The sequence below is a fragment of the Condylostylus longicornis genome, unplaced genomic scaffold (genome assembly GCF_029603195.1).
Source record: "Condylostylus longicornis isolate FDR11 unplaced genomic scaffold, ASM2960319v2 ptg000011l, whole genome shotgun sequence".
Classification (NCBI taxonomy): Eukaryota; Metazoa; Arthropoda; class Insecta; order Diptera; family Dolichopodidae; genus Condylostylus; species Condylostylus longicornis.
Window position 1 is genome coordinate 1,816,863 of NW_026577980.1, and position 25,498 is coordinate 1,842,360.

The 25,498-nt window shown below is 24.2% G+C and overlaps 1 protein-coding gene across 10 annotated transcripts in view; it reads right to left on the reverse strand.

Annotated features, from left to right (window-relative positions):
• Positions 1-8,717: 8,717 nt before the first annotated feature.
• The window catches only part of LOC129619200 (neuroglobin-like), a 208,290-nt gene continuing 191,509 nt past the window's right edge, over positions 8,718-25,498 (reverse strand). For all 10 annotated transcript variants that reach the window (XM_055534325.1, XM_055534333.1, XM_055534329.1 and 7 more), the window contains one exon: positions 8,718-9,535. In XM_055534325.1, the coding sequence (XP_055390300.1) occupies positions 9,296-9,535 (240 nt within the window). In that variant the 3' untranslated portion in view covers positions 8,718-9,295. The remainder of the gene's footprint in view (positions 9,536-25,498) is intronic.

Here is a 25,498-nt window from a genome sequence, read left to right on the forward strand (position 1 = left end):
AAACCAGAACCTTCGAGTGTATTTGTATTTCCTTTTTGTCAATTTCAAATTCAACTACATTTAAAATAATAATGTCATTTGACAAATCGGTAGAGTAAAATTTCTGTCTGCAAGAAATGTTGTCAAACTTTTGTGGAACTTGAGCTACAAACTTGAGCTATGTAGATGCTATAAGCAGAAGAACATTAAAAACTCTTTATATTTGCTGATCTACTTTAGTACTGGGACCTTGGCAAATAATTTCAACATAGCAGTAGCTGCTCTATTCCAAGGTAGCAGAGTGGCTGGTTGTGTATTAAACTTCATCACGTCTTCTAAGGTTAAAATTAAAATAAAATTGTGATTTTGATTATATCATTTTTTTTCTTTATTATTTTAATATTATTTTTTTATTATTTTACACATCTATTCGTCACAATTTTTACTTTTTTTTTTACTTATTTTTTGTTTTTTTTTTAATTTTTTAGCCTAAACTTTGTTTTTTACAAATAGTTTTTTTTTTTTTTTTGGTTTGTTCTTTAAATTAATTTTTCCCTTTCTTTTTTTGGGTTTTTAGCTTTAATTATAATTTTTTTATACAATGTACTTAAAATTATAATTACAAATACAAAAGAATGTGTTTTACTCCTGTGATGGTATAATTTTGTATTTTCAATGAAGAATTTTGGATTTTAATTTTTTGAAAATTTGAAAATGAATTTAAAATGAAATCATAATAAAGTAGTAGAAATCTACATCAACTATAAAATTGCTAATAAAATTATTAAATTACAAAAAATGTTCGAGATTATAAAAATTGGACATCGAGCATTTAAAGGCAGATTATTATACAAAATAAAAATTTACTTAACAAGAGCGAATTTGCAATAACAAATTCTACGTTATGACGAAAAAGGGACTCTATGGAGGCATGCCTGGTGATGATTTGTAAATTTGATGATTTTCGCTTGAAAAATTTAGTTTAAATCAATATGTCGGTAGACTTACTCTCTAAACTTAAAACGTTATTTCGTTAAAATTTCGATTTTTAAAATCGAAATTAAGAGAATTGTTCTCTAAATCGATTTTTTTGAGCTAAAACACTTTTGTCGCAGAAGTACGGGATATGTAAAAAGGGATGATAAGTACACCTATACACAATTTAATTTTAAATGTTCATAGTCCTCCACTTATCTATGAATCTACAAATAATAATTTTTTAAAAAATTTATTTATTTTTGCCGATAATGGCGATTTAATAGTACCATAATACTTTAAATTTTTGTAAAATGAATTAAATATGAGAAAAATTCTTGAATAAAATCAATTTTTTGAAAGCAGTTTTGTGGATAAGTACATGTCTACAGTTTGTAGACATCTATTTCGGATGTATTAAAATACATCTAAAATTTACTCCAAAGAATAGAATAATTTAGATCATATATACATAATATGTATATATGTTTATAAATATATGTAAATTTAAATGTTTTATTTTAGTTTCTATTCTTCAGCGATTGAACAAATGTAATTAATATAAATCGATATTCACTTCAATCGAAAATGAATATTTACTTGTAATAGTTAAAAAGTTACGTCAGTAACAAGTGAACGGAAGTTCATTATTTTAACAGGCGTCACCTTTAAAAATATCGAAAGCCTACATCGAAAAACTACCAATTTGTTGATTAAGCTGGTCGCGTGTAAAAGAAGACGATTACAAAGAATTATAATGACAGAATAACGTTTATAAAATACATTTTTAACCTACATTATGTTATGTTTATTTTATAAATAACTCTAGTTGATGAGCTCATGAAGAATCCTAACATATAGTGCTGACAAGATTTTTTATTTCGATTATTAATTATTTGGCTAATTAAATATTTCGAATATTTTTGAAAAGTTTCGATGCACATATACACAATACTTAATATCGATGTATCGATATATATTTAAAATTGAATTTTGATTCAAAAAATTTGCTCCATTTCTATAGTTTCAAAGGAAATGAATATTGTGTATTTTGAATAATTATTAAAATATACTTCTTTGGCTCTTTCATCTTATTGTCCCTTTACTCTTTTAGTGGCATTTTTTAAATGACATCGTTTTAGATTATTCGCATATATTAAATGCAAATTGGATATTTAAAACTTTTTCTCATTAATATTTTAATATTATGTGTATGTAAACTCCATTTTATAATTTTTATTATACGATTAAAATTACACTCATTATATAATCAATAATTGCTTACACATTTGGCTAATCGATTTTTTTTTAATTTTTTTTTTGGTTTTTTTTTTCTTGTTCTACTAATAATATTATGTATTTTATTTACTACCAAGATTAATAATTTAAGAATTATATATATCGTGTATATATATATGTATTTTAACATTCAAAAACAACATACATGCTTGTGTGTATGTATGGTGTAAAGTAATATAATATTTTAATTTGTAAACATGTGTATTGGTTTACGTTAAGCTTTCATATAACAATATTTAATTTAAAAAATAATTTAATTAAAACATTTTTGTTTTATTATTCTGAAAATTTTCTAAAAGTGTAATATTTTTTTTTTCAAATTTTTTTTAAATATTTTTTATTTTTTTTTTTTAATTTTTTAAATTTTTTTTTTTTGTTTGTCAGGGGAAAAGAGTTTAATAGAAAGTTAATTTATTTAGAATCTAGTTTTTGGGGCTCTTTAAACTAAATTATAACTTCCTAAAATTACCCTTTTCATAATATATATGTAATTATGTTGTACTAAAATACTAAAAAAGAAATTATATATTTTTTTAATTATATGAATTATATTGTTATATTATTATATTGTTATATTGGGTACATGTATATATATGTATGTATATTTATATAAGCATATAATAAATGTGTATTTTTTTTTTTTTTTTGCTAATGAGAAAATTTCAAAAATTCTTACTTCTCTAATTAAATTTTGGATCATTGATCGCGCGTTTTCATCTTAAACACAAAAATTAATTTGTAATTTTATAGCGACACTTGGTATTTATGCATTCAATAATAAATTTCCTTTTTTTTTCTACTCTAATCTAACACTTTATGATTTATTTGTAAGATCAAATTTGAATAATATTTTATTATTTTTGTTTTCGAAATTAATTTTCTAATTTAGTTATAATTTTTTTTTTATTTAATTTTTTTTTGTTTTTTTTTTTTTTTTCATTCACAAATAAACTAATCATAAATTTTATTACTTTTTTTTATGACGAAGTAATAAAAAACAAATAAGCATAATGTTTTTATGGAGTAAACAATTATAATATAAAATATTAAAATTTCGAAAGTCGAATTGGGATCAAATATGACACAATTATGTGAAATGACTTTCTGTCAAAATACTTTCATATTTCAAAAGTTTGTTGAATATCGAATTATCGTGATTTATCGAAATATACGATTAATTTTGTACGTTAATTACTTTTGAATAAGAGTATAGGATTGCATTTAGTTTTTGTTTTGATTTTTATGGTTTTGCCCTTATTGTCAGAATTTTATTCATTTTATTAAATATTTTTAACTTTCATTTTATTTTAAAATATTTTTTCGGAAATTGTTTAATATGAATTTCCAATTTTATGGCAAGTAAAAAATTGATATTAAATTATCGATTTTTCATTTTACATTTACAAAATAATTTATTACCAATAATAATAATACATAGGTGCCAACACTATTTTTCTAATGAAATCTTAAATTTATTGTCAAATCAAAATTTAATACGCAGTTAGAAAAATTACACCAGCATTTTGAGAAATGTTTCAGAAAAGAAATTTTAAATTTATTAAAAAAAAAGAAATTATATTTATCTATTATTATATTAACTATGTATAGAGAAAGTGATATACTACATTAAGTATAGAGAAAGAGATTTATTATTTTTCAATTACAAAATAGGTACGTGCCTTTAAATTATAAAATGCTTTCAAAATTTAAATAGAATATCCATTATATTGTAGACAAAAGAATACTTATGAAACGTGATGCTATTACAATAATACATATATGGATCTAATTTCTTCATCTATATACTTACATATGCATTATGGTACTTCAGAAGTACGAGAAGGAACAGAATTTTGTTTGTTGCATTTGAATCTTATTTCGAAAATATTTTTCCACATTATTTAATATAGACTTTAAACGTAAGTAAATGTTATTCATATTCTATATTAATTGTAAAGTTTGAAGGTATTTTATGCATTCTCTTTCGTATTTATTCTGCGATGCAAGAAAATTTTGTATGCAATATGTTCTTGCTAAAAATTTTTAATTTAAAATTATTAAATAAAATTATATCTTTAGACTGGCCATAATATCAATGTGTATAGGTGTATATACTTATATATTTTCTTTATATATCTCTGATGAACGATTAGTTTTGTGGAGTAGGTATAAAATGATTTACTCCAATTTTAAAAATAGGCAATAGAATTTCAAAAATATTTTATTTTTGAATCTGTTAAGCCATAACGTAGAAATATTCTGTTGAATTACTGCATTTTGTAGAAAAGTATTTTAAAACATACGTGCAGTTTTACCTTATGGGAATTAAGTAGAATATCAAGTGGTATACAAAAACGCCATTGTTTTAAGGGTAGGAAATTAACTGGAAAAGTTCAATGAAATTCGTGGAAGGCAAGTGTAAAACTAAGATTTTAAAAATATTTAGTGTCCAATTTTTATGTAAAATAAAAATTATTATGAATTTTTACAATATTATATTTGCTTTGATGAATCTTTTCTTAAAAATCTACATAAATTACCTTCAACTTATTAAGTAAGTAATATGTGATTTATATTCATTGCAAAGCTTTGAACATATTCAAATATGTATGTTCAAATATTTTTTACTTTGCGTAAATTCTTATAATTATAAAAATAATATACAATAACTTAAAATTTAGACTTACCGTTTTGCGAACATTCTTATGTTATTCATTATTTAAATCGATAAAAATGTTAGAAATATGAAATAAAAAAAAAATGGAAAAAAAAAATAAATTGATAAGAGACGAACTCTCTTGAAATTTCTAAAAAGCTTTAAAGGCGAGTAAGTTCAGATTTGACGTTAATTTGACTAATTCAGGAGCAATGAAAATTATGTTACCGAATCAGTCAAGTTAAAGTTTGATCTGCTTTAAGATGGACACCCTTTTATATCATTTTAGATTCATTAGAAATTTTTTTAATTGAGTATTTTAAGAACACATTCTTTGTATATGTATATATGTGTATATTGTACATTAATATTTAATTTTATTTAATTTTATTCATTCAGTATTCATTATTTTTTTTTCTCATTTTTTTAGTATTATTACTTTTTTTTTGTCCTTTTTAAATATTTTAATAACTATTACAACATTTATATAACATCAACAAAAATCTTTTTTTTTTCCTTGTTCTTATTGTTTGTTTTGTTTTAATTATATGTTCTTTTATGTATTTTATTTACACAATTCTGTTTCTCTATGGCAAAAAATGAAATCAAATATATATATTTATAAAAAAAATTAAAATTTGGAAAATCTTAAAAAATTTTAAAACTGCAATTTCTGTCAATCAATCTTTCAATCAGTTTTTTTATGATTTAAGTTGTAGCACAATTAAGAGGTTTAATAAATTGACACCTTCATAATAAATTGATGTGTCAATATGTCAGTCAAAATGACAATTTATTATATATTGAAAATTTTTCAAAACTAAACTTGAAATAGTTTTCTTTTGAAATGATTTTATTTCATTTTTTTTCGAATTCAATTTAATTTAATTCAAAGATTGAAAGATAAGGTACTGACATATCTTAACATTGGATTGACTGTAATGCCTTACTACCTTCAATTCAATACTATTCAGCACATAAATATAAATTGCTTAATATATTATGAAATTATAAATTGCTGAATAATTATAAAGCACATAAATATAAATCGCTTAATAGCGATAATGTGATTTCAATGTTGAGAATAGCGATATGATCAAAGATCACTGATCGAAGTTTTATTTTAATATTATAGATCAAATCACTTAATGAGCTTTTGTAGTGAAATGTAAAAAAATTTCACGTATTCATCAATATATTTTAAATGTTAAGCTAATGTTAGATCTGAATATAGTTTGTGCGGTGTTTATCTGCTGTTTAATAAACAGCAATTTTGGTTATGAATTTTGTCGTACAGAGTTTTAAAATTTTTTTAAGATTTTTACGTAATTATGCAATACAATTTAGCTTTGTTTTTTTCTTTTTATATAATTATTTTGAAATCTTATGTTCTAAAATATTTCAATATTTTTTTTTATTTCCTTTTCATATTTCATGTTTTTTTTTTGTTTTTATTTGATTTTTTATTTTAAATTTTTCTCTTATACAACTGTTTTGTATTTTATTTTTTTATTTCTTCTTAATAATTAGTTGTTCATTTTTATTTTAAATATTTTATTAAAGTAAATAATTGTTAATGTCACTGTGAAATTTAACATAGTCCTGTTCTGTTCTGTTTAAAATCTACAAAAACAAAAAATTTTCTATAACATCATAAAAAAAGGAAACCAATTATCTAACAATTTTTATAGTAGTGGAATGGGGGAGAAAAAGCGGTTAATTAACAGTTAAATACTCTTAAAGTGCGAGAAAAATTTTTCTTTTCATTTTTTTTTTATAAAATACATTAAGAAATTTTTAATTTACTTTTATTTTTTTTTTGTTTTATTTTTCTTTTGACTAACATTGGTTTAGTTATGAATGCAATTTAGTGTTTTTGCGCTTAAAAAAAGAAATAATAAAAATTTTAATTTTGTAGCATTTTTTTTAATTTTTTTTTTATTTTTTTTATATTTATTTTAAATGTAAATACATATACTTATATACTTGTCCACGACTGTGGCTACCATAGCACTGAAATTTTCTTATTTTTTGTTTTCGAAAATTTCAGTTTTCTAGAAATCTAATAAAAATTATAAAATATCCAAAATGTTATTCAAAATAAAAATTTTAGTTTAATTCTTTGTGTTTTTTTTTTTAAGTGATAAATTGTACCTGCTTGTGCAGGGAATAGAAGCTGAATACCAGAATTATTTGAGTGTGCCCGTGTTCGATGTTGGTTCGCTTTTGGAGAGATATCAATTTAAATATATTATTGAACAGTAAGTAAATTGAAGATGATAATGAGGCTTCAGTGTTTCCGATATTATGGCGGAATTAAGATTATCGCTTAAACTCGCTTATTAACTTGCTTATAACTCGTATTAATAATTAGGAGGCTTTTAATTTTAATTTAATTTCCAATTACCGATATGGAACGAAAAAAATTAATTTTTTGTAAGTAACCACCTTGATTAAAATAATAATCAAAATATTATCAAAATATATGCCTATACAACCAGGGGTGTATATTATGATAACATGTTAGAATATTTTGGAAATCTAGGTAAAATTGATTATCACATATAATTAAAGTTTAATTGAATGTAATTTTTAAATTTTAGAAGAGAGACGATAAGTGGCAAGAGCGTTGCATATTAAGAGGCGCATAAATTACGCGTGCAAAGCTTTTTGGATAGATATGTAATTGCCTGATGATTACATTAATATTGTGAAATTAAATTAGGTGCGGTATATCCTGGAACCAGTTTAAATCATTATCAATATAGGCTTCGTGGACACTTTATGAAATTTAAGAATTTCTCCCCAATGAAAGGTATATAAATTTGCAAAATTTCAAGAAATTCAATGATTTATTATATGTAAATTTCAAATCTATCTATATATCAGAATTAAGGAGTACTGTTTAGCTTTTTTAATTAAAGTGCGTACATTTTTTAAATACATTATTTTTTTTAAGTCCTATCTTTTACGGTACACATAATAGAATATCACACCACTTATATAAAACACAATATTATATTTAGAATAAAAAGCATAAATTTTTTGCTTTTAATAAGATCAAGAATGCAAAAATTAAATAGAATTTATATTCTTTTATACTAACTTTTTTCGCTGCTAATCGCTAATTTAATTAATTTGTAAATTTATACACCAAATAATAAAATTATTCAATTTTACTTCTTTTTTTTTTACTACATTTCGTTATTGGAAAACGCTATTATATAGTTTGTTGACTATTTTAAGCTGTTAATTATACAAAAGTTTTATACTTACTTATATATTTTAATAATATTTAAAAAGTGCAGTAAATTTAAAAAATTAAAGTGATCAATTTGAAAATAATTTAAAATCGAATATAAAATAATACAGCTTTAGTTTCTTAATAATAATAAATTTTAATTAAAATTAATTTTTGCCTCTTAATTCATAAGTGTTACCGTATATTTTTTTTTCGAATTTAAATAAAATTTTATTGTAGTTTTATTCAGTAAAAAGTTAAGCTGACATTATATTTACTATTTTGTCAAAAATGTGATTTTCTAATATAGCATTTTTAATATTACGTTAGATCTGTAATATTGAAAAGTGTTACCAATACAATAAAAAAATCAGATGTGGAGAGAATGTTTTTTATATGCTATTATTGAGGCTTATTTTACACAATATAACACAACGCACAAAATAATATTACGCATAATATAATAATTAAATTAATTATTTTTTTTATTATAATTCTTATTATATTAGTTAGAAAAATAAGTAATAAAAATATAAATAATAAAATTTGCTAAATTTACTAAAGATTTAATTATTTTTTTTTTATTTTAAATATTACAAATAAAAGATAAAAATGATCAAAAATATCAGCGATTTTTTAAATTTTATACAAAATAATTCTACCATTTTGTGTCATTAAAGATTTTGTGATAAACGCATAAAATGGTTGCCATTTTGTACTACTAATTTTTTTTTTACAAAAATTATTTTATAAGTTTTTTTTTTGTTATTTCTTGTAATTGATTATTTTTGTTATTTTTCACAATTATTTTTTTTATTTTTCATTTCTCCATTTTATTTATAATTAAATATTTTTTTTTATCTTAAAATTGTTTAATTGTAAAAATATGGTATAGGGCGGGTATGTTTGTTTGTATTTTACGAGATGGTGATGAAAATTTTTAATAATGCTTTCCAAAAAAAAAGAGTTTTTGTTTTTTATTTGTTTTTTTTTTCTTTCTTATTTTATTAAGTTTATAATAAATATTATTTTATGTAATACATATATGTATGTATGTATGTAAATATGTATGAATTTATTATGATTTTTTGTTTTTTGAATAAAATAAATGATTATGAATTGACATTTCTTGTTGATTATTAAGGTTATTGTTTTTGTTGTTGTTCAGTCATATTACCATTATTATTATTTGTTCCAGATGCTGATGATGGATTTTGATGATTATTGGCACTATTTATTTGATTTGATGATGCACTATTATCATAACCAGCTATTAATGTTTCAATTATAAATTTTATTGTTAATTTATAAATTCCTTCAACATTTGCTGTATAACGATCACCCAATGTATTTTCAACAGCTGATAAAAATGGTCTTTCAATTCTCTATATTAACAAAAATACAAGAATATAAGTTTTTATTTACTCAATTTTAATAATATTTTGATGTATATGAAGAAAAAATGGTAATGAATTCATGAATAAAAATCGTAATGAATATTTTTTAAAATATTTAAATTATTTTTAGAGAGAAATACAAAAGTGGATGGAATTACAAAAGTTCACCATTAACACAAAAAAGTCTAAATACGCGTCTTCAACTGATAAACAATAATATAAATGTCTCGAACAGTAACAACAAATCTGATATGATGATGCAATAGAAATATCTTGGAGCATAATAGATGAAAATCTAATATGGGAACCATATGTAAAAGAACAATTGAAGATAACAAAGAAATTTGCTGGCTTATTTTGTGCAATTACACCATCACACATTGTGAAAAATTTGAGGATTAGTTTATGACTTCTTCATCTGTACCTCGTATTTGAATGTACATTTTTTTACAGACTTTATTTGGTATTTATTTTTAGAGAGCAAACAGAACTGGAGGCAATAAGTTCATACCTCCCCAATAAAATTAATATAAGTTTCGAGCTTATATCTGTTAACTATATTTTCTGCGTTTTTCATAAGCACAAATTTATTTTTCTTTTAGAATCTTAAATTAATTTTTAAAATATACAAAATATTTGTAATAAGCAGAGTAGAATGTACGTACCTTGAGTTCCATAACCTACTAATGCGGTTCTTTTAATTTACTTTTGCAATTTTAATTTTGAACGGTGAATTTTTCTTTTGATTATTTTATTTTCACTTTTCAATTAATCACTTTAATATTAATTAATCATTTCCATTAAAAATAAAAAAAAAAAATTTGCATTTATTTTATTGTGCTTAAATGAAATTAATTTGACATAGAGATTATTGTTTCCGTTTAATTAATTTAAAATGCAATATTAATTAAGTATTATAAATGCTTTTAAAAAATAAAATCAATTTTCTGATTTCAAATTTAATTTGTATAATGAAAATAATTACTTAATATGCTTATAATATCTATAATAGATTTTCCGATTTTGAATTTTCTATGAAGTGTGGGTACCCGCATATTGTTTCATTAGTTTTATACAAAAATTTTAATTAGAAAATTCCAAATTCTCTAAAAATTTTCTTAGTATTCATTAATGATATTATTTTTTGAATAAAGTTTGCCGACTGAAATTTGAAAAGTAAAATATCACATTAGCTTAATAAGAAACTAACTTTGCTGTAGTCAGTTGTCCACATCAACTGCTTAGTGACCGTAATTTTTTTTTTTAATTATACTTTAAATTATGTGGTTGACGAGCCAACCGAAGTTTTATTTTTATATTAAATATCTATTGTTTTATTTTTCTATATAATATAGAATATAATTTTTACAGTCACCTGACCATGATAGACCTACTGAAAATTAGGAAATATATCAGATCATCACAGGGACCGGAATGTGCTGCGGAGGTTTGCCGATGAGGTAATTAGTAGGCTTGCGCCGAATGTTCGCACCGTTTCCTCATTAATTAATGTTTATAATATTATGTTTGAATAAGCTTCTTTCTAAAAAAAAGTACGGTACGGTAAATGTGATATTGTATAGCAAATGATTAATTGTGTTTGTATCTCTTCATTCTATCTCTCTGGATTTTCTTTCTTTTTGAGAAAGAAGCTAGAGCAAAGGTTTTCTTTAAATCTTCAATTTTTTGAAAGTATTCATTATATTTTATACGCACTTTTATATAAGTATCTATATTTGATTATGATGGTAAATTGTTTTATTATTGTGACACAATCTAAGATAATTAATTACGGTAAAAAGGAAAAAGTTCTGACAAGTAAAGAAGCAAACAAAAATTCGTTTTATTTTTACGGGATTTGCTACGCTCTTGCGGTCGGTAGAGCAAACAAAAAAAAATTAAAAAAAATTAAAATGATAAAACATGACAGAGTTAAAACTTAATTAAAAAGAAAAATATGGAAATTAAAAATAATTCTTTTGTTTTTTGATTATTTTGTTTTTTAATGCTTTCGGCCATTTTACATTTGTCTATTGCCTATATATAGGTACGTATTTCTTTTATTAATTCAGTGATTTTGGCTGTGATATAATTTTCTTTCTTCTTTAAATAAAATTTTAAAATTTATTTTTTGCGCGTAAGCGGATTATCAAAAGAGAAAAAGAAGAATTGCAACAATTCGAATTCATTTGAAAGGATAGAGTGGGTAGGGATTAAGATGGGAGGAAAATAGTAGCTTTAATATACATACATACAAAAAATAATTCGCATATTTGTGTCACATTTATTTAATATTAAAGGTGGAAAATTGGAAATTGTTTCAAATTAAGGAGAAAAAATTTTTCATACAACTATACAACAGATAGATTCTGGGGCAAATAAAGGAGTTGCCCTCATAATAAACTCAAATTCGCTTTTTGGGAGGTCAGTTAACTCAGATTGAAAAAGCGTACAAAGAAAATTATAAACACATACATATACTCTTCACATTGGTGTATAATAAGAGCATAAAACTAAAATAGAAAATATTGTAGGCATATAACAATATTGTAGTCAAATCTATTGTAAATTTAAGAAAAAACAAGTAAACTTAAGTGCACATTTAAATAACAATATGTGATAAAAATAATAAGCGGAAAGAAGAACATCTTTTCGTGTTGTTCCTTGATGAACTAAAACCAAGTTGCCATATCTATAATTTCTTCATCTTTATAATAAACTTATTTAATTGTTTTTAATTAAAAAAAAACTAAATTACCTAGAATAGTACCAAAACAAACCAAAAGAAATTTATTTCACGGAACAAATTTTTTTTTTTATGTTGTAAATTGTGTATGAATCTTGTTAACATTAGGGTGTCTCAACTGGGATTGTAAATAAAGCAACATAATGAAGCAACATTATAATGTACATTATATCATAATATACCAGAATTTAAATAATAAAAATAAAATCAGTGCTAATCAATAAGATTAGCACTCGCATTGAACTCTTCACCGGAAATATTAAAACACCAATTGACGAAGATGAAAACTCAAAATTGAAAACTGGAAAAGTGGTCACAAGAAGATAACAAAGTAAGATTGGATCTGATTCAATCAATAAACCCATCTGATAAAACGAAAATTAAGCATTTTAAAAACTTCAAATGCGGTGTGTAGAAAACTACATTAAATTTACCGATGCAAGGGACCAGTAAGAAATGCGTCACTTCTGAAAAATCAAATGAAAATTGAGTCAATTAAATGAATCTCTTGATGCTGTTAGTAAGTTATTTGGTATGGAAAATAATGATTTACTATTTATTATATTAATATGCAGTTTACCAGAAGGCCAGATTTTTGCTATACTGTCGAAGTACATGACCACTTGTCTACAAAAAATCTAAAATCCAATTATTTTGATTAAGAGTTTACAGAAGCTTAGCCGGAAATACAGCTTATAAAATGTAAACGTAAAACACTTTAAAATTTTTGATACTAAATGTTTTGTTTTTAGATATGAAACCTAATAAGATAAATTTTGATTAAAAATCTAAAAAGTCTAAATTTGTCAGACATTGCACAGGATCGAAAGGCTATGGATTATGGTCTAAAGAGTAACATAAAATCATGGTAAGTAGAAATGTAATTTTACAGAAGAATTTAATAAACCTGAATATATAGAAATCTTCGGTGATATACAAAGTTCTAATTCTTTTTTGTAAAATGAAAATCATGAAAAATTAAAATTGGTTATATTGGAGTTTGCATATTTTTAGGTGCACATAAATTGTGGACTGTCAAATGCTCATAAACTATTCTTTTCTTCTTATTATTGCTTTCCTCTTTAAATTTTAACAACCTTTATTAATTAATAAATTAATATATTATCTAGTATTATAAACATTAAATTCAACTTTTAAGGAGTACCTAAAAAACTCACTTATATACTCTGAAATATTAAACTTAAAATTTAGTTTAGTTACAAACTGAAAAATTAAAAAGGAAAGAAGTGAATAAACATAGAAGGAAATGCGTCTTTTTCCGCAAATTTAACAAAAAATGAAAAAATAGCAAAACATTTTAACGCAACGCCATAAGAAATTGCGGTATTAGGATTACTTGTTGTGTAAAAAATTGAAACATGAAACAAAATGGTTTTTTCTTTTCTCAGGGAAATATTCACAAAAATTATATGAAGGGTTAATGGCAGTAAAAGTTAAAAGGGTTTTATAAAATTTTTTGTTTTTGCGGTTCTATACCTTTTTAAATAAATATAATAAAATTAATAAAAAGTGGAAAAGAAAATCAAATGTTTTTTTTTTCAAATTTTGAAGATTTTAAACGAAGAAAAAGTAAATAAAAGGCGAAAGTGTCTGCTTTTTCTTTTCGAAAAGGCGAAAGTGTCTTTGTTTTGTTGTTTTCTTTATTGGATTACTGTCAAGCGAAGCGAAGTGGGCAATTTGAAAAGCAAATGGGAAATAAAAAATCATTGGCTGAAGTTAAAATATTTAAAAGATTTTTATTAATAAAATTTGATTTTTATTATAGTTTTTAAAATATTTCTCAAGGCTAGCGTGAAAAAAACGTACCATGGCATAGCGGAACTGAGCCTAACGAATATTATACCAACAGTTTTCGATCTTTAGTAGATTGAGAAATTTTTTTAATACTATTATTGAAAACACATAACGGAAATATTTTTTTAAATTTAGAATAGACTTATCAGGTTGACAGTTAGAAAGAAGTTAATAAATAAAAGTTGACTCTAGGATTTCTAAATTATCATATTATATCAGTTAAACCCATCTTATCATCAGAAAATGAAATAGTTAAAATAAAATATAACCTTGATTAGTTCATCTTTATTTCAATACATACATGAATAGTATATAAATTAGTGTTGCCGTTCATTTGTTGGAATTTCAATCAAAATTTGTTTAAATTTATGAATTTAATTGTTATTTAAATCTCAAAACTTTTAATAATTAAATTTAACACATTCAAAATACAAAAAAATTTGTAAGCAATATAAATTTTAGTATTAAAATTTTTTTTTAAGATTTATAAATGATTACAAGGCAAGAAAATAAAGAAAATCATCAAAAATTTCTTTTTAATCTATCCGGTATTTTTTTAATTTCCTTCCAAAAGGAATAAGAAGTGTAAAATTTTACTTAAAATTTTTAAAAGTGGCATCATCTGGTTCAAAATAAATCCTTATTATTATTGTTCAGTACTAACCATATTACTTTTAATAGTCGTCATCATCTCGGAAAGTGAAAAAATGAGAAAAATAACGTAGAAAAACAATAAGAAGAAAATAAAACGGAATGAAAGATAAAAAAAAGAGGATAATCTGTTATCCTTTTATATTTTTTTTTGCTTTTGTGGATTCATACATTCTTATATATATTTAAAATAAAAATTTATTCTTTGCTTAGACTGCACATCACTGATATAATCTTTAAGCATATTGTATATAGATGTATGTATGTGTGTGTATTTTAACCAAAAATAATCGTTGTGATTTATTACCGCACTTAGTTTAAAGAAAAATATGATGTGATCAACACATAACCGACCAAAATGTGCAATTTATTTTTGTATTAGTTAAACGAAAAGGTTTCACAAGATGACTTTCATGTATACTTATTTCGAATTCTATCCAAGTTAGTTTAACCTTTGAGTTCTTCTTCGTAGAAAAATGTAATGTAGCAGCGCATTTTTATGATCTGATTTCCTTGTAAAGTTCATCAATTCCTTATATTTAGATAGAAATATAAAATCTGCCCTCAGGCTTAGTACATTGTCGAGAGCTGGCATTAGTACATTGTCTTATAACTAAGGTATTGGCTATTATATAAAATTTCAAGAAAATCTGCTAATTAGTCTCTTAAAAATAGTTAAAAATGTAAAATCGATTTGTAGTACATGTCAATTTTGTGTGACCTGTCATATTCCAAAAGTTGATCAGTTCTTTATAAGGAAAATTTTTTCATAAAATGTTTATTTAATCTTCTTTAGCCCAGGAAAAAAATATCTGCTGGGAATTGACAGGCAAAATTTGATATCATCGCAAAACCTTCCTTTGCAATGGGGTCTATTAAAACATTCGTGTTTTCCATATAAAATGTGTACAGTTATAAAAGAATAACCTGAATATTTTTTTTTTCGCCAAAATCCCCATAATTTGGCTAGAAGTAGTTAAATGTTAAAATATTCTTGAATTTTAAGCAGTTTTAAGGGTTTTGTATGTTAATAACTATACATTTTGTTATGTAGTGCAAATATACCTTTACATAGATTATAAAATTCACAATTTCTTTTTTCAAGATTTTCGGGCCAATTTTTTATTTTAAATCTTATTGTACACATAAAAAAAAGTTTGTTTAATTTTTGTCTAGAAAAATTATTATCAGCACCTGTAAAAGTTAAAGTGAAATCACTGGAAGGTCTTGGATTTTAAATAGGCAAATGTTATGAAAAATTGATAAAAAGAAAAGAACAGCTGAATAAAATAAGTATTTAAACTTTGACAAGAAAATCGATATTTTCGAATTTAATATAGAAAGCATATAAAAATGCTGAAATTTGCAATAAGTAAAATTTTTCCAGTTTCGAATTAATTTAAGGTTTTTGAAAAATATGTAACTAATTTTAAATAAGACTATGCCATGAATATTAACATTAAAATCTATTTTTTTATATTCACAGTCAATAAAATAAGGCAAAAAAAATATTTAGCTCATAGGGACTGCTGAATAAAGCCTGAATAGCTAATTTTTCAAACAAAAGTAAAACCTCTTGAGGTAATATAAAAAGCCCGTTACATCAGCAAAGTGAACCAAAGATAGATTCGCCTATAAGCGAGTTGGAAAACCTATGTAAGGAGCTGAAAGATGACATCTGCAAACACAAGACAGAAAATCTAAGATTGGGATAGCAGAATATAGTTTCAAATTGCACTGAGAAAGACAAAAAAATGTTGTCGTGTACGAAACAAATGTGGAAGAGTTGGCTAGAGAAATCGATTGGATTCTGAAAATAAAAACGCAAAGAGAGAAAAACCAAAAATTCACCAAAAATGGGACCGGCAATAGTAAGTAATATAACTAATTACACGCAGTTAATAAGGATCCTCAAAAAGGAAAGTATTGACGTGAAGGTAAACATGATGGACAATGATCGACTAAAAATAAATGTTGAAAATGAAAATGAATATGACAATAAATTAAAGCTGTTAATAAACCACGTTGGAACAGCATACTTATGAAAATTGACGAAGCCTATTAAAGTAATGGTCAGAAATCTGCATCCAACATGTGAGCCACAGGATATCAAATGTGAACTTATCCAAAGGGGACTCAAATGCGTAGATGTTATAAATGAAAAAAAATTTAAAAAAAATGACATGAATACTATTAAAAAGTTGCCCCTTTTTATGTTGCCCTTCGATTATACCGAAAACATAAATTCAAGAGATGCCAGAAATTCAGACATACCCAAATATTTTGCCAAATAGGGACTAAATGTGTTAAATACGTTGGCTCGTAATCATATGACGGCAGAATGTAATGAAAAGATAATTTTTAGGCTATTTTAGGCTAGATGTGCAAACTGCAACGAGGCAAACCTGGCTAGTTATCGAGGCTGCTTGATGGCTAAGGAATTACAAAAAAGGATGAAAAGAAATCGGAATTCCATGGATAATCATAGAATAAGGTAAAAATTGGTGTTACATACTCACAAGTGGCTTCCAAAATGACAGAAATTTATATAGATAAAAGACCTAAGAAAGGCTTGAAAAATAAAAAAATTTCAAGGAAGGATTTGGATGTACTGGGCTATAGATACTATAGGGTTAATAAATATTATATAGTAGAAATAATAAACTAAAGGCAGACAAAATCCAAAACTACCATTCAGTTAGGCTGCCATTAAAATACTAATTTCAATATCAATAGTTGTCAAAATTGACCTAAAAGTAAATATAAATAATTATTTGTTTAGTAAAAATATAGACTTAAGTATTTAGTCATCGTCAAGTAAAAGAATACTGGAGGTCAAACTATTCCTGAGAACAGATTTGCCGATCCGCAATTCAAATAAGTTCTCATTCAAGTTCACTGTGCGAATCATTCCGGTGATTGGCTTATATCTGCCATAGTTTTAATAGATATAATCTAATTGTGTAATCTAATTGTTATTGAGCTATGCAATATTGGATATATTTCATTATCAATTTTTCGGTTAAAAAACTTAATCATCATAATCACTGCAACTTCTAATAAAAAAAAAATAAAATTAACAGATGCCAAAACATAAATTGTGAGACATCTATCTGCGTAAATTTATATCATATTCGAATTCTGTTGAATTACCTAATTATCTTTTGTCATAAGGCTATTTATAATAAAGCTTATATAAAAATTGCTTATACTGAAAATTCTCATTCAAAATTTCATTTTATTTGAAATTCTTAAAAATAAAATTTTCAAAATTATTAAAACATAGTGCGCTCTTTGTTAGCCGTCCCTATTATCATATTTCATTTAAAAAATAATTTTTTTTTTAATTTGAGCTGTTTTTTCCTTTTTGTTACTTTATTATATTATATAGTAGAAAAAATTTGTCCTTGTCAATTTGAGTATAAATTGTTTAGCTTGTTAAATTTGCGATTGTGCATTGCATATGTGTTTTGTTCTGTAAAAATAATTGAAAGAATTCTAATTTAACAATATGCTTCATTGTTATTTGTGTTTGAAACTTTGACAAAATTGAAAAATTCTGGGTTTTTTTAAATATTTTTTTGTAGTACATGTTCGAGTGCTTTTACAGCTTTATCCTTTTATTTTCTTTCATTTTTTCTATAGTCAGCCAGGATTTTCTCAATTAATTCTCATAAATTTTGATTCTAGTGAGTGAATATATAAAATTAATTTGAAGCATTTTTTTATATCATGGATTGTTTGAATATTTGTGAAAATTAAAGGCATTTTTTAATATTAAACAGAATTAACATTATTGAATTTAATTTGTATTATAGATATTGTAATTAATTTAAATTTTTCAATTCAAAAAATTTTATTGACCATCTGAAAGAGTAAAACAATGAATTATTTTTTTTATATTAAAATTCATCATTTTTCAATTAAATATTAATTTCAAATAATTTAAATTGTAATAAATTCAAGAATATTATTGAGAGTAATATTTTTTTAAAGAACATTGTAGCCAAGATATTTAATTTAACTAGAAATCTTTGAATCTTTAAAATATTTTGTCATTCTGATAGTATTTTCCATATATTAATTTTAGTGTGAAAATATTTTTTGTTGAAATTAAATGTAGTGTGAAAATAATTTATAAAAGATTTACGACTCTTTATATAAACAGGAAATTATTTTAATTAAAAAAAAATGTTGTAAATTATTGGAATTTTTCTTTTTTTAATTATTTTGATTGAAATTTTCATTTGAAAATAGTAGAAAACGTGTTTAAAAAAAAACCAAAAAAATTTTGCCTTATTTTGGGGTGTTTATTATACATAGAAGAAGAGAAAGAAGAAGGGAAAGGAACATTTTATTTTAATTAAAATAAAAGAAAAAAGGGTTTTGAATATTGATTAAGGTTCATTTATTCATTATCTGGATAATTTATTGAAAGCTAATTTTACACACATTTGTATGTTCAGATATAGTGGCCATAAAATGTGTGTATATGCATAAATTAAAAAATACATAATATGAGAATATTGATATAAGGTCTATCAACGTAAATAACTAATTTATATATAACAGAATAAAATTAACGTGTTAAAAAATTTAAAAAAATTATATTTCTTAGTGATATGATAACTTTGAATGATACCGCGCAAGTGAATTAATATTTCCCACTCTGTTTCTTGTGTATAGTGTTGTTTTATTCATATTTGGCAGTTACTGTGAATAAACTCATACCATACGTATGTATATGTATAACGAATACAAATAATATTGTACCAAACCACTTTGTATATGACCAACAAAATAATTAAGTTTTATAAAATTGAAAGGAAAATAACTTATACTATAATTAAGACATAATATTGGACGACGATAATTAAGACGATAATTATGATGGTCATAACTTAATAATTTATTTAAATTTATTTACATTTGTAATTATATATAATTTTAATTAAAAGCTATTAAAATATGTACTATAGCTATTAAAACCTAAAAGGAGATACCTTTTTATATACAAATAAGTAGATATATAGAACTTATAAATGACTTAAATTGATTTATGTATTTATGTATTTATTATTTAAGAAAATTAATAATTAGTTTTCATAATCAAATAATCGTTAACATGAATAATACTCGTATGCTAAAATCGTTCTATATTCGTACTAATTAATAATTTAAAATTTTAATTTGATTAGTTGCATAAGAAGTCTAAAACATTATATGTATAAGGACATTTAATTTTACTGAGATTTGGTTATAATAAAATTTATTTGAGTTATTCCCTACTTCTTCCAAAATATTCGACATTAAATTACAACAAAAATAAAAAAGATACATCAGTACAGTAGGCTAGTCACATGCCTAGTTAATTCAATAAAATTGAAACTTAATGAACTTTGAAGCTGAACTCAAAATATAATATTTACTCCAAATTCCACACTTGAAATACGAAAATTCTGAAATATCTGCTGATTCGGCATTCCGGATTAAAATTATGTTTCATATAATAATAGAATAAAGATCAATTGACAGCTTTAGTTTCCATCGTATAAATAAATCTTTTGCAGTGCTTCTCACATAATAAAACCACAAGAAATATTTGATTTTTTGACAAAAAAAAAATTACATAAAATAATCATTAAATTTTTATTGTTTTTACAATATTCGTTTTTTAATTTTAAAAAAAGAATATTGAACACAATTTTGTGATATTAAAATATTTTATGCAATCACAATATACAGTTATATATGAGTATGTGTTTATGCTAAGATTATTGCGGTGAGTTTTTATTTAAACGAAAAACATGAATAAAAGAATGGATTTTTTAATTTTATGGGTTTTGTACCAGGATCATAAAAAAACCTTGTAACAGATTTCATAATATTTTTAAATTAATTAAATAAGTTTTATATGATTTTCTCATACTAGTCTCAGGTATTCGTTAAAATTAAATTTTCATTTTATAAATTAATAAAATCAGGAAAAAAACCATTACATATGTATGTAGTTTGCAGAATGCGGTTTTTTGAACATTTTCAATTTCTAACCATAATAGACATACTCTAAATTTCAATGATTTTTGGTTGTTATTCCACACCTTTCTAAAAATTTAATTTTTTTTTGTATATATTTTTGAAAAAAGCCTCGCCAATTCAAAATCATCCTATACTTAATAAAGAAAGAATATTTTCATTCAATTTTTTGTTTTTCTATTTTTAATTTAAATGTCTTTCAAAATTTATTTATAGACAAATTGCCACCTTCAATTTAAGTAGGTTTTTTTCTTTTATTTGACAGAGGTTTCATAAATATTTAGAGCTCATAATATTTCGGCTTAAAAATATAATAAAATGGCATAATATTTTTTTATAAATTAAGATTTTTTTTTATACAAAGTTATCACTTTTAATTTTTTATATAAAAGAACTTTTAGTATATTAGAACCAGATTTAATTTTAAAAAAAATTTGTTAATGAAAATTTGTTTTCCAGGTTTGCTATTCCAACTATACACGATAAATTAAAGGATAGAAATGGGACAGCAATCCCTTGTTATGTAAATTTCAGCCGATATGTCTACTAATGACAGACGTCACAAGTCAAAATGGAACAGCATGTGCCAAGAACTGCTTGGATAAATGGAAGCTTAGTCGTTAATATGCGAACAATGGATACCAAGCGCCCTCCAATTTAAAAAAGTTTTCCCATGTTATGTCGGGCTCTGTTATGGGTGAAAACAACAACACCAAGGTAATGGAAGGGTCTGCGGAAACAGAGCTTCTCGTAACTGACGCAGAGGAGGAATATCTTCTCAAGCCAGTAAAGAAAATCACGGCACTCCTGATGGAGACATATAACCAGAATCCTTTGAGACCAATTATCCAACAAACTGGGGAATAGCTGAAAAGGCTTGAGATCATGGGAGAAAAACAATATTTCTCTGGTGCAACAAAAAGTTTTGCATGAGCTAATCTTCCGATTTATTTCGAATAGTTTAAGCCACTTTTTTCAATTTAATCTTCGGGTTTTCTCGAATTTTCTCCATTTGAAACCATTTCATAGTTTCTCAAACAAAGAGAGAGCATCGAAGTCAGTATGTCCCCTAATATAACCATAATAAATAAATTTTAACCATTTGTTAGACTATAGTATTCACTCGCTATATTTAATAAATGTAAAAAATTCTTACTAGCTATAAAATTGTATAGTGGTTTCAAATCAAACGTTTATACTCTCATTTGACGACAACTTCAAAAAACCCAACCAAATCCACTCAGAGCAACGAAACAAAACTGCTAATATTCAAACAAAACTTCATTCAAATAGAACTCGTATTTTTTTTTAATTGCCGTATAAATTTAGTGCCCGAAGATATTTTTAAAAACTATAAAATATAAAGGATATGTACGCATAACTTAATTTCAATAGAAGTTCTAAAGGGTATATAAAGGGTAAATAACATGAAAAGGATGTATAAGAGAACAGAAATATATAAAAATAAATTTTTGAAAGAAAAAACCACGTTAAGAGCAATAACTATACCAAACATAAATACAAAATGTTGAAAATATCCTTGACATTAATACGTTTAACCTTTTTTTTTAGTACACTGAAAATTTTGATATTTACGTGTGTATGTATTTTCCTCTACACATCTTCTTCACGCATTAGCTATGGTTTTTATCGTGAAAAATCAGAAAAAATCATTTTTCCTTGTTATCATTTTCAAATGACTGCGTCTATGTGTCATACAAAAATGTGAACACCTATTTGTTTTTCCACGAATATTTTGAATACTTTTGTACTCCTCTTTTAATTCATAGTTATGGAATATAGGTTATCATTTCTTATAACGTATAAGGTTTAAGGTCCTTGCTTTACTAGCTCTATATTTCAAGTATAATCCATATTTAACCATAAACGCATATACGTACATAGACACCATACACAATATAGACTATAAAATCTTGAAAAATAGATTTAAAAACAAAATTACCAAAAGAAAAAAAAGGATGCTCGTAAAGTGCCATTTGATCTTTTATAAATTAGTTAATTTAAGAACAAATTAATACTATATATCGCACTTTCACTTACTGTTATACAAACGATAATTATACAAGAGTATACATTATGCAGATATAATCATTTATTTGTAATTATACGCGTGTGTGTATTAAAGAAAATCATAAAACGAATAGATTCTCTCTACAAAACTCTTGGAAGAATTCATTTTTGTTGCTTTAAGTATTAAATAAAATTTCATTATATTATATACGTTAATGATCTAAAGGTATAATTAAAGATAATTAGAACACTTAAATTAATAGATCCTATTTTTAAAAAGTTCAAAAATGTTAAAGAAAGCGTGAAAACTAAGGTCAAATAAGAAATTGATACCTAAAATTTGGTAAATAAATGGATAGCTTCATAGTTTAAAATTTTTGAATTGCTAAAAATGAATTATATTATTATAGTGATGAATAATAATAATTGTGTACATAGTTCTCAATATTTTCCAATAGTTCGGGACATATCCTATATGTTTTGAATGGACAGTCGTGGTCTCTGCCGACATTTTGATTTCTACCGTATTTATATTCGTATTATATTGGACATTTAATATTGTTTTATTATACATACATGCTTAATTTGCTTATAAAAATAAGCCAGGTTTCGCTACTATTGTCGTTCTGGAACAGGCGCAGACCAGGCAAAGCCGTCCATTAGCCGCCTGTGGTACCTCTACTTTTCAAACAGCCAACGTTTAGAAAATTTGAATACAAAAAGAAAAATTTCTAAAATAAAAATAATATAAATTTCAAGTTGATAATGAAATACATAATATGTATGTCAAAAAAATTGTTAATGAAAATTTCTATAAGCGTTGTTAAGAATATCAATACGAGTACCTATCTAATTTTGAAATTTAATATTGAATATTTTCTGATCATAAAAAATTTTTTCAATTTATTACCATAATACGCACACAAATTTTACCATTTAAGTAAATCACTAATAAACTATTATTAATTATTATTTGCTAGATTGGAGATCTTCACATTTTTCTTATTTCACAAAAATTTCTAAGAATTTTTTATTTTTGACAATTTCTATAACATTTTTCACCTTATTACACAATATAGTAGGTGTATATAACTTACATTAAGTCATACATTAAATATTGAACTCTCACATTAGTTATATAGTAAAAATATACGATATTTTTACTAATGATTTGTAATACGACACTAAATGTCAATTTTCATATCACTTCATATATTTACGCAAGCATACATACATACATATGTTGTGAAAGTTTTTTAGTTGAATAATGATGATTGATGAATGTTGAATATAATTAACTCTTATTTGAAATCGAATGAAAATTATTAAATTTGATTTATTTTTCTCAATTTGATATTTATGTACATATATAAAATTTTTCTTAAGAAAAAATGGGCACCATTTTATATTTGTCTGCTAACAATCTCTTTGTTTGTAAAAGAGATTATTAGAAAAAAATTTTTTGCTGAAAATGTCATAATAATGTAACATTTTGACAGAACAAGATCAAATAAAAATGTCAAAAATTATTTTCCCCTTATTACTGATAGAAACTTACTTTAATATAAAATATTCATTACCACACACTTAGAAAACATAAAAATCCGACAGTAATAGTAACTATAGGTAATAGTTACATTGCGTAACTTATTACACGCGCCTAATAAGGATCCTCACAGAGGAAAGTATTAACGTGAAGGTAAACATGATGAACAACGATCAACTCAAAATAAAAATTGAAAATTAAAATGAATATAGGCAATTAACTTAAGTTGATAATAGGGCCAAATTGGTGTGGCATACTTATGAAAATAAATTGACGAGACCAATTAAGTAGTAGTCAGAAACATTCATCATGTGAATCACAGGATATTAAATGTTAACTTATCCAAGGAGGATTTAAATGTGTACATGTCATAAATAAAATTAAAAAAATAAAAGAAAATGATGTAAACACTATTAAAAGGTTGCTCCTTTTTATGTTGTTCTCCGATCACACCGAAGACATATTAAATAAAATATATAAAATAGAATATCTCCAGCACATGAGAGTCAAAGTTGAACCTCTTAGGAATATAGGATCCATCCCATAATGGAAGAGATGTCAAAGGTTCGGTTATACACAAAGATTTTGTTAAAGAGATACTAAATGTGTTAAATGTCAGATGACGGCAGAATGTAATAAGAAATATAATTTTCAAGTCAGGTGCGTAAGCTGTTACGAGGCACAGCCTGCAAGTTACCGAGGTTGTTTAGTGGCTAAGGAATTACAAAAAAGGAATCGGCCTAAACGGGTTCTGGGCAATCATGAAGAGACCCCAAAAATCATTAATGCTTTTACATTGAATAAGGTAAAAAATGGTGTTACATACTCACAAGTGGAAAATTAAATTGAGAAGAAAATTATGTACGAGTAGATAAAAGATCTCAGAAAGGCATGAGTAATAAAGAAATTCATAAATATACAATACAAAAACATAAAGAAATTGACGGTAGCATAATGCAGATGATGCAAGACGTGCTACAAAGAATTGACAAAAATTCAATGAGACTAACTACTATGGAGGATAGATACACTACCGTGTACCCGAAACAATCCTCTCGTACTTGAAGCGATTTCTGAAAAATGTCAGTAAATAAAGTACGAATTGGTACGTGGAACGTAAAACGCG